The sequence below is a fragment of the Populus nigra genome, chromosome 6 (genome assembly GCF_951802175.1).
Source record: "Populus nigra chromosome 6, ddPopNigr1.1, whole genome shotgun sequence".
Lineage (NCBI taxonomy): Eukaryota > Viridiplantae > Streptophyta > Magnoliopsida > Malpighiales > Salicaceae > Populus > Populus nigra.
Window position 1 is genome coordinate 3,792,763 of NC_084857.1, and position 10,937 is coordinate 3,803,699.

The 10,937-nt window shown below is 36.4% G+C and overlaps 2 protein-coding genes and 1 long non-coding RNA gene across 3 annotated transcripts; all 3 read left to right on the top strand.

Moving 5' to 3' along the window:
• The first annotated feature begins 1,015 nt into the window (after nt 1-1,015).
• On the top strand, nt 1,016-3,104 carry LOC133695999 (UDP-glycosyltransferase 76F1-like). Its single transcript, XM_062117995.1, has 2 exons — nt 1,016-1,582; nt 2,047-3,104. Exons 1-2 carry the CDS (start codon nt 1,084-1,086, stop codon nt 2,946-2,948), a joined length of 1,401 nt encoding a protein of 466 aa, XP_061973979.1. The 5' UTR covers nt 1,016-1,083; the 3' UTR covers nt 2,949-3,104.
• A 2,212-nt stretch (nt 3,105-5,316) lies between these two features.
• LOC133696149 (uncharacterized) lies at nt 5,317-5,873 on the top strand. Its single transcript, XR_009842628.1, has 2 exons — nt 5,317-5,442; nt 5,640-5,873. It is a non-coding gene; the product is annotated as an uncharacterized LOC133696149 (long non-coding RNA).
• A 1,265-nt stretch (nt 5,874-7,138) lies between these two features.
• Nucleotides 7,139-9,116, top strand: LOC133696027 (UDP-glycosyltransferase 76B1-like). Its single transcript, XM_062118041.1, has 2 exons — nt 7,139-7,867; nt 7,971-9,116. The coding sequence occupies exons 1-2, from the start codon at nt 7,369-7,371 to the stop codon at nt 8,846-8,848; spliced, it is 1,377 nt and encodes a 458-aa protein (XP_061974025.1). The 5' UTR covers nt 7,139-7,368; the 3' UTR covers nt 8,849-9,116.
• The last annotated feature ends 1,821 nt before the right edge of the window (nt 9,117-10,937 follow it).

The following is a 10,937-nucleotide window of genomic DNA, read 5'->3' on the forward strand; positions in this document are numbered from 1 at the left end:
TTGAAAACCACCAAAACCTTTAAAAAAAAGTCAAGAAAAAAAATAAAAATTAGAAGAAAAATTATAAAATTGAAAAATATTATACATGAGAAATAAGAATTGAGGATTAATTTAAAACTAAATAATACTTTAACAAAAAGATCAAGGATAAAAACTAAAAATTAAAAGATTAAGGACTAGTATTAAAATAACAGGAATATAAAGGACCAACTTGTATTTGTTTTAGCAGGAGAAAAAAAAAGAAAAGAAAAAGAAAAATTGATCAGTGAGAAACCACCCAATAATCGTGAATACGCATATCATCACTAGGAAAAAAAAGAACATGACGGCCTATCCAACTATATAGTAAGAGTACATATGCACAGTTATTTCACCATCCTATCCTATACAGTTTCTTTTTAACCTATATTTTTATATGAAAATTGTTAATTAGGTGGCAAAATGGAATGTTAATTCTTTTATGAAAGTTAATCTTGAAAATTCTTTTTTTTAAAAAAAACTTTGCACAATAGCACAATGTAGCTCTTTCCCGGAATCAGAGAATTGGCTTGATTATTATTATTTATTATTATTTTATTTACTTGGATAATTGAATGTCCAATATATAAGTTTATATTCTTACTTTTTTGTTTTTTTTATCTACTGAAAAATCTGGCTTGACATCAGAGTTAATTTCTTTCCCATTAATGTTGTAAAGATATTTAACAAATTTTTAGAATTGAAATCGGTGTAGAGTTATAGCATGTTTGTTTTTTTGCATTTGAAAAATGTTTTTTCATTTTTAAATAAAAAATATTTTAAAAAATAATTATTTTTATAATAATAAAAAAACTATTAATTGATATAAAAAAAAAAACAAGAAGCCTTTTAGAGCGAAATTTAATTTACCAACCAGGGTTAAAATTATTTACCGATTGCTTTAGTTGGGCTGGGACACTACCAAACACACGATTGTTTTTAACATGCCTGCGGCATGAACAGTACTGGTGGTCCAGCTATTCATTTAATTATTCAAAATTTATAAATTTCAAGGCAATAAAAAGTGGAGACCCAAGTTCCTGGCTGCAAGAAGCAAGCTGCAACATGAAGAACTCAGGCACCGACATCCAAGTTGATCAAAGAAATGGCCGCAGATTGGTTCTTTTCCCATTACCACTACAAGGCCACGTTAACCCCATGATTCAACTTGCAAACATTCTCCACTCCAAAGGCTTCTCTATTACTATAATCCACACAACCTTCAACTCTCCAGATCCTTCGAAGTATCCTCACTTCACCTTCCATTCCATTCAAGAAGAGTTAACTGAAACTGAAGCCTCAACCGCAGATATAATAGCTCTAGTTTCATCTCTTAACATCAAATGCGTTGCCCCTTTTAGAGATTGCGTGTCCAGGTTGCTATCTGATGTTTCAGAGGACCCTATTGCTTGCTTGATCTCAGATGCCATCTTCCACTTCACAACTGCAGTTTCCAAAGGTCTTAAACTTCCAAGGATAGTTTTAAGGACCGGTGGTGCTTCCTCTTTTCGTATTTTTACTGCCTTACCATTTCTGAAAGAAAAGGGGTATCTTCCAATACAAGGTAATTTTTTTCACTTAATTCTCTACCGGTTGGTTACTCCATTAGATACAGATTTTGAATCTATGAAAAGCTGAATTAAACTCATTCACTGTGATATGTTAGTTTGACATATCTATTTTCTTCTTTTAAGTTACTACCACGACTTTTAGGGCATTGTCTCAGCAACTTATGGGGTTCCAGCTGGTTCCAATGCGTATCTTGTTTCGGTGTTTTATACAATGTGTGGTAATTGTTGATTGAGTCAGACACATATTTTAGCAGGGGGAACTCTTATATCCTTTTCTTACGGTAGCCATTTGTGTTGGATCTGTTGATTGATTCAGGTTCATCTGGGTGATATTTTGGCTGTCTTTCTTTTGTAATATGCTGTTATGGGCCTTCTTTTTAAGTCTTCAGTGCTTCTAAGTTCCAACCATAGCTCTATATATATTGTACTTTACAATCCCTGTCGTTTTAAACATCAGAATCTCAGTTGGAAGATCCAATGGTCGAGCTTCCACCATTTAAAGTCAAAGACCTTCCAGTGATCAACTCGCGTGACCCAGAATCTGTATACGATTTGATAGTTAGCATGACAGATGGAACTAAGGCATCTTCGGGAGTCATTTGGAACACGTTCGAAGAGCTTGAACAGTCTGCCTTAGCTGCAATGCGCCATGAATTTTCCATTCCAATCTTTCCAATTGGCCCATTTCACAACCGCTTCCCATCCTCTTCAAGTAGTCTGCTTACACAAGATCAAAGCTCGATTTCCTGGCTTGACAAACAAGCACCGAAATCTGTAGTATATGTGAGTTTTGGGAGTGTTGCTGCATTAAATGAAACCGAGTTCTTGGAGGTGGCCTGGGGTTTAGCCAACAGCAAGCAGCCCTTCTTGTGGGTGGTAAGACCTGGATTAGTCCGTGGCGCGGAATGGCTCGAGCCACTGCCTAATGGGTTCCTTGAGGATTTGAATGGAAGAGCGCACATTGTAAAATGGGCTCCACAATCAGAAGTTCTAGCTCATCCTGCCGTTGGTGCATTTTGGACTCACAACGGGTGGAATTCGACATTGGAGAGTATTTGTGAAGGGGTTCCTATGATATGTATGCCTTGTTTCACTGACCAAATGGCCAATGCGAGATATGTAAGTGATGTGTGGAGAGTTGGGATGCAACTAGAGAATGGGCTGGAGAGAGCGAAGATCGAAAGCACCATCAACCGGTTATTAGTGGATGAAGAAGGTGAAGCTATTAGAAAAGGGATTTTTAGCTTGAAGGAGAAGGCAAAACTTTGTCTCAGCCAAGGAGGCTCTTCATGCCAATCACTGGATAGCTTGGTTAGCCATATTTTATCATTAGAGCCCATTATTTTCCAGACTCAATAAGTTATTTATTTATTTATTAAAGTTTATTTTAAGGACACTCCATAAGCTTGCTAGGCCACGCGATGTAGTTTTAGCTTGTGTAATGTACGTTGCTGTGAACTTGCGATGCATCATTTATTATTTAGACATGAATTTCAATAATGAACTTTTTTACCATACATTGAGCACAAAATAATTTTTAATTGATTTTATTTTATTTTATCCTTTTCTTATTATAATGCATTACAAGATAATACTAATAAAAATATTTTTGTTATGAATATCCTTGTCCACTTTCTTTCTATCTGTCTATTTTTTTTCCTTCTTAAACATTTCTAGATCTTAATTGTGATAAATTTGAAAGTGAAACCTGTTATAACACCCATAAAATGATTTTAAAATCTTGTCGCAATATTAAATACTCTATAATTAAGTCAGTTCAAATAATTGTTGTCTCCTTTGTTGTCGTTTAATGTGTGGAGCTTAACTCTCATAGGAATAAAATACCGAAATGTGTAAAGATTAATAAATTATTATTCCAGACAAAATATTTGTTGTCGTTTAATGTCAGCTCTAGACTTCTGGCAAGATAGATTTTTATCGGTGGTGGTGGTGATGGTTTGCGACAGGAGCCCACAGCACGTGCTCCTTCATTAATAGAAGCAACCATTCGGAAATGTGGTCCAACCTATTTTTAAGAAGTTTTTTTTTTAATTTTAAATTATTTTTTCATTATATATTAAAAATAAAATTTAAGAATTAAAAAATGTTATTTAAAATAAAAAATACTCTAAACTCCCTCGCAAACATACACATATTAATTAAAGCTATGGATGGCCGAAGAAATGTGGCTCTTTGAAATACGTATAGCCATCTGGGAAAAGTTGTGCGCTTGGCGGTGGAGGAGAAGACCTCACCAACTCCTTTATTTTCTCTTCCCGGCTCTTACTTTCTCTCTCCTTCATTTTTATTTCTGCACAAGTTTCAAAAATACCAACTCCCAGTAAAAATACTCTTAAAACTTTAACGCACTGTATCACTACCAATCCAGTGGCCTTCCCTACACTCTACACTATAGGATTTTTCTTGCGGGATCAACTATTTGCTCTGTAAGGTAAGCATCTTAGACAGGTTTTCACCATTCTTTTAGCGGTCTAGCCACCTTCAACAAGGCAGTTATGCTAACATTGCCACCCCTACCATGGTGAGCAACACTTCCCTCGTCTGGGTATTTATGAAAATACCAGTATCAACAGAGGCAAAAAAAACATAACCCCTTACATACTCATCATTTTCTATAAAACTCCCTGGCTAAGTTTTAAACTAACTTAAGCATTGAAGAATTTGTTTTGCATGTGACACCAACCACTTCAAATTATTCAGTTCAATGGTTGGCCGGGGAAAAACCTAGAAAATCCATTGAAGTTTTTTCATCACTTCATCAAATACTAAAGTATTTCTATTTATGCGGAGCATGGAATATTTAATAGTCTATTGTTTATTTTCTTAATTCACAAGGATAGTATTCAATACATTTGGACTCCCATTTCCTAAAGTTTGACACTAGATTTTAGAGCATCAAGGAAGGCAATAAAATTAGAAAAAACCTCATATGTAAACTAGGTTTCCACGGTCTATGAAACTAGATTTAGACTTCAAACATAGACGGGTGTGGTTGTTAGGCTTAAACGAATGGTAGAGTAAGATTTACCTAAAAAACGAGCTTTTTAAAAAATGAGAGACTCTTCGTTATTTAAATCGATAAACATATGAGAAAAAAATACATATAGTAAATAGTTGTAGAAAAAATATTGAGTTTGAGATTTTATTAATTTACTTGATAATCCAAAATATTTATAGATTTTAGTCATGTCAGCTCGGGTGATATCATGTTTGATTAATGAAAAAATCAGTATTTTCTTATTATGATATCTAAGATGATTGAGTAATCAGTAAATAATTGTTATTGAGGTGCATAAATTGCATATAAATTAGTTTATGTTTTTGTCAATGGCAAAAAAGAAATGGTGCTACACTTAATTAAAATTTAAAATTATAAAGAATACTAAATTAATCATGAGAATATTGTCTGCATAGAGTACAATATATTCTGACCTTTCAAAACTAGAAAAAGTACAAAAAAAAGCATGAGGTGCACTTGGGCTGGACTGAAAGTTTCTGTGTAATGATGTAGCTGGCTGGATCGGGGCCCAAGCGGTGTGGGAATTCCTGTTTGAGCACGATCCAACACAGTGACAAAATGTTGTTATTTTATGGGCTTTATGGCCCAAACAACAAGAAGTAACTAATAGTTGCTGTTTGGGCTCGTTCAAAATTATTTTTTTAAAAAAAACAAAAGAAACGAATATGAAGCTTGAAAGGAGAAGGCAAATCTTTATCCAAAGCCAGGTTGGCTCTTCATGGCAATCACTGGATAGCTCGGGTAGTCATATTTTATCATCAGAGCCTATTGTTTTGGCATCCTCAAACTAGACTCTAAGATCACAACTCACAAGTAATTATCAATTGAATCCCTAAACAAATAATTTTATCAGTTACATTCTAAATGTTTCGTACATTTTTCCTATATAAGATAATTTTATCGATTAATTCTTCAATCTTTTCTTATATAAGATATTTTTATCTAAAAAGGATAGAATTGAGAATCATTTAAAAAATTTGAGACCTAATTGATAAAACATGTTGTCTCAGGACTCGATAGAAAGTGATCACATAGGCGGAACACCGAAGGCTGGGTTAATATTAATTTATCGGTGACAAGAATATCAACTGTGTTGATCCCTCTCGAGATTGCTTATTGAAGTTGTTAATATTAATGTCTTGGAGGAGCCTATTGCTTGTTTAATCACATATGTCTCTTGGCTTTTCGCTAAAGCTGTAGCTGAAGGCTTTAAACTCTCAATAATTGATATTCAGTTTCTTGTATTTGCTTTCTTCTCGCATTTGCTTGGAAAGGGTTACTTCCCGGTTCAAGGTGCCTTTCTCTCTCTGCGTGGCTCGTGTACGCGTGCTTGTAGCATGTTTGATGGTTTGCTTCAATGAGGTTTTGGAAAACCTAATGCGAGAATGTTATATTCTTCATCTCTCTCTCTCTCTCTCTCTCTCTCTCTCTCTCTCTCTCAGATTCTCAGCTAGAAGCACCAGTCCAAGAGCTTTCACCGTTGAAATTCAAAGATCTTCCTATAATTAAAATGCATGATCTGGGACTTCTTCATCCATTAATGAACGGGATGGTAAATCAAGCAAATGCCTCTTTGAGACTAATATGGAATTCGTTTGAAGAGCTTGAGCAAGCTGCATTAACAATATTACCCAGAGATTTCTACATCCCCATCTCCGCGATATACATGTCCATTTCATAAGTACTTCCCAGCCTCGTCAAGTAGCTTACTCACACAGGAAAAAAGATGCATTTCTTGGCTAGATACCCAAGCCCCTAATTTTGTTCTCTATGTCTTTGGAAGCATTGCAACTGTAAATGAGTCTGAATTTCTGGAGATGGTTTGGGGGCTAGCCAGTAGCTATCAACCTTTCTTATGGGTGGTCCGGCCTGGATTTGACCAAGGCTTAAACTGGCTTGCAACATTGCCAAATGATTTCTTGGACATGGTAGGTGGAAGGAGGCATACTGTGGAATGCGCTTCCCAACAAGAGGTGCTAGCACACCCTACCACCGAAGGTTTTTGGACGCACAATGGTTAGAATTCCACGTTGGAGAATATATGTGAAGGAGTCTATGCTCATAAAAGTTATACAATTATTGCATTATAATGATTTATATTTTTCAATGAAAAAATAATAAGTTCACCTTTAAATTTTTATTTATAGTTGACATGAAAAATATTTTTTTTGTTATTAGCAAGTAAATTTTATATACATTTCGAATTTTTTAAAAGGGAACAATTTTTTTGTTTTATAAAAAAGAGTACACGGGCAAAACAAGTAACCCTACAAATACCTGTCAGGTGATCTCCTCGCAGTTTCGAAGCTGCTTAACCAGGTTTACTCACAAGGCCCAAAACTAGCTGGATTTCTCTCCAAGGCAAGCCTTTGAGGAGCTTGCGTCGAACCTGAGAGCCCTGCCCGTCTCGTTATTGAACCAACAGATTTTTTCCCTGTTTAGGAAAAAGCCCAAAAGTCATATGAAGCATGAGCATGCCATTGTTACTCATATTAGCTAGATGGGTATGCCTTGTCATAATCGTTCATGATCCGTACGCTTAGCTAATTAAATAAATGGAAATGGAGAATCAGTCGCCGGGGGGGAGCCCTCTAACCGGTTGCCGGTTGGTCAAAAGGCCTGCGGGTAAGGGTAACTTGTCCTTATTTCGAAACGTGGTTTAAACCTACGTTTTTCATCTACGCATCCAATATCAGAATCGAGAAGCCAAGAAGAAACCAGGGGAAATAAATCAATTCCATGGAGAATATAAGAGAGTCCCATGAGCAGCATAGGAAGTGTCGGCGAATTATACTCTTCCCACCGCCTTTGGAAGGGCATATCAATCCTATGATTCAGCTTGCTAACATCCTTTATTCTAAAGGATTTTCCATAACAATCATCCACACTCAATTCAATGCTCCCAATCCTTCGAAGTGTCCTCATTTCACTTTCCATGCAATTCCTGATGGCTTGTTGGAAGATGAGGCTTCAACTGCAGATGGTGTAATCCGTTTCTCAGCCCTCAATTCAAAGTGTGTTGAGCCCTTTCGAGATTGCCTGGCTAAGCTGTTATTGGATGCCGTGGATCAAGAGCCCGTTGCTTGCTTGATCACAGATGCTGTTTGGCACTTCACTCACGCTGTAGCCGAGGGCTTTAAGATTCCAACTATTGCCATGCGGACAACTAGTATCAGTTCTTTTCTTGCTTTTGACTCCTTCCCCCTTCTGCGAGAAAGGGGTTACTTCCCAATTCAGGGTGCTTTATCTTCTTTATGTCTCTGTGTATGCAATTTTTTAATATATTACTTAAAAACATTAACTAAGCACTTCTCATTTCCTCCATCCTTCTCTCTCTTCAGATTCTCGATTAGAAGAATCAGTGCAAGAGCTTCCACCGTTGAAAGTCAAAGATCTTCCTGTGATCAAAACACGATTTCCAGCAACTCTTCATCAACAGTTTGAAAAGATAAGTAATCAAGCAAAAGCCTGTTCAGGCCTAATTTGGAACTCGTTTGAAGAAATTGAGCGTGATGCTCTGAGCAAATTAAGCCAGGTCTTTACTGTGCCAATATTTCACATGGGTCCATTTCACAAGTACTTTCCAGCTTCAAGTAGCTTAATAACACCAGACCAAAGCTGCATTTCCTGGCTTGATACCCAGACTCCTAATTCTGTACTCTATGTCAGCTTTGGGAGCCTTGCTGCGGTAAATGAGACTGAATTTCTGGAGATGGCCTGGGGGCTACTCCATAGCAATCAACCCTTCTTGTGGGTGGTTCGACCTGGATTAGTTCGGGGCTCGGAATGGTCCGAATCTTTGCCGGATGGATTCCTTGAGATGGTGGGTAAAAGGGGCTTTATCGTGAAATGGGCTCCTCAACAACAGGTGCTAGCACACCCTGCCACTGGAGGGTTTTGGACACACAATGGTTGGAATTCCACATTGGAAAGTATATGTGAAGGGGTTCCCATGATTTGTCAGCCTTTTTCTGGTGATCAAAGAGTAAATGCTAGGTATGTGAGTGATGTTTGGAAAATTGGGATACACTTGGAGTATAATAAACTCGAGAGAAGGGAGATAGAGAGGGCAATTAAAGGACTAATGGTAGAGACAAAAGGGCAGGGGATGAGACAGAGAAGTGTGTCTTTGAAAGAGAAGGTGAACCTTTGTGTAAGCCATGGAAGCTCTTCTTACCTTTCTCTCGAGAGCCTGACTAATTACATCATGTCATTCTAGGCTTCTGTCTGTGTTCGGTAACTTCTTAATTCATGTTTAATTTTGCAATGAGGTTGCATAACACAATCAAAACCTTGAGTCTATGTTTATTGCATTCATGGTACTTGAAGTTTTCAAATTTATCCTGTTATTTCTGTTCGTTTGATGTAAAATTGAATTTGATTGCTGTCTCATAACTCATTCTGCAAGACCCATGACTTTAGCTGGAGGATTTTGTTCAATGTCTTGGTATGCGTGTTATTAAATATACTCAAGACCCATGACTTTAGCTGGAGGATTTTGTTCAATGTCTTGGTATGCGTGTTGTTAAATATACTTCCACTAACAGTATCATGTGGAAGATTCAAATTTCAGAGCAGAAACAATCACCAAAACATATTTCCTATGATTCTTGCATAGTTTTTGCCTTTTGGAATAATCAAAGACAAAGCTGAAAGTGAACTGATGAGCTGTGTATGCATGATTTTTTATTCCTTCCATTTATATACCGAGATGTTGCAAATTTTCCATGGAAGAGTGTCGAGGATTTTTGCAGTGATACAGCCTAGTCAAACAACAATAATTACTAGTCCAACATAGTTGGTTCCAAGATGGTCAATCTCGAAGAATGAAAAGCTTGCTGAATATTTATTTGAGTTTAGATTAGCTATGTATGCTTGTTTACTATAAAATCATGTTATTTCAGGAATTGTGGTGGAACGCTAATAGCAATCTTTAGGTGAGCGATTCCCTTAACAACCATTAAAGAAGTGAGTGATTCCTTCTCAAGTGAGTGAATCTTTGAGTCTTAAATTATCCCTTTCTTATTCTATCATTACATTTTTCATTCCATCCCATTTCTTGACAGCATCATGCAGGTTTTCTTGAATTATATGATTATTTATTCGAAGGAAATCTCATGATATGATTGTCCTCATTTGAAGCCAAATGATTTTATTTGACGAGAGTAACAAACCCCTACATTAACGAGTATTGTATAAATAAATCAAAGAGTAAATCAGAGGTATCCAGGTGAATTAACGAGTTACATGGAGAGCCTAAAAGAATATCTCAGCCATCAGTGTCTGAATTTCTAAGGTGTAAACCCTAAGATCCTGCTGTAGATATAAGGAAACAAGTTGTTAAGAGAAGCAAAGTTTAGATGAAATGCTACTCGTATTTGAATTGCAGCAGGCAGGGTTATAAGCTGGTACGAGTAGATGTGATAAATTTTATACTTGGCTCTCTATCTCATCTCTGTTCTTTCATGCTCTGTTTTACCAATATGTTCCCAAATCATACTTTTAGAACTACTTTCTATATATTGGCATCTTATCAACTCTCTCTGCATAAATCCATAAGAGAACTGTATAAATCTGAACTCATGTAAGCAAACACAAAAGCTCATTCTTGTCTCCTCTCTTTTAGTTTCTTACCTTTTATTTTATTTTATTTTATTTTTTGACCTTGTATTCTTCAACTAGAAGAATCAATTATAGAGATTCCCCGCTTAAAGCTAAAGATCTTCCAGAAATCGAAACACAGAACCCAGAAGAATTTCACTGTCTGGTAGCCGGATTGGTAAACGAAAGCAAGGCTTCACCAGGACTCATCGGCAATTCTTTCGAGGGGCTCGAGCAGGATGCTCTTGCCATATCATGCCAGGACTTTCTTATCCCCCCATTTACACAAAGGTCCATTTAACAAGTACTTGCCAGCCTCCAAAAACTAAATCAATAATTTAACCTCTTGAAGGAATGGGTCAATTTTGATTGTCCCTCTAGAGTTTTAAATTTGAACTTGACAATCAAATTTATCAATTTTGATTATCAAGTTTAAAAAATGATTACCTTCTCAGAAAGGGGAAAAAAAATTCCAATGTGAAGTACTTTTCTAGCCGAGCTGTTGACGAGAGAAAAATGACCGATTACATGAACATCAAGAGCAATTCAATTAATCCTTCGTAATGCCGCAAGTATTAATAGTTAATTAGCTCTTGTGGTTCAACAGACCTTTCAGTTACTATGGACAAAGAAGCATTTCATTTAACTTTCTTCCAGAATCCATTTACTCGGAAATATCAAATTGATACATCTCTCGAGCATTGAGG

Bases quoted from the DNA above. Each gene is read 5' to 3' on its own strand.
- LOC133696027 (XM_062118041.1), top strand. From the start codon at position 7,369: ATGGAGAATATAAGAGAGTCCCATGAGCAGCATAGGAAGTGTCGGCGA. The intron at 7,868-7,970 runs GTGCTTTATCTT...CTCTCTCTTCAG, and splicing joins GGGTTACTTCCCAATTCAGG to ATTCTCGATTAGAAGAATCA.
- LOC133695999 (XM_062117995.1), top strand. From the start codon at position 1,084: ATGAAGAACTCAGGCACCGACATCCAAGTTGATCAAAGAAATGGCCGC. The intron at 1,583-2,046 runs GTAATTTTTTTC...TTTAAACATCAG, and splicing joins GGGGTATCTTCCAATACAAG to AATCTCAGTTGGAAGATCCA.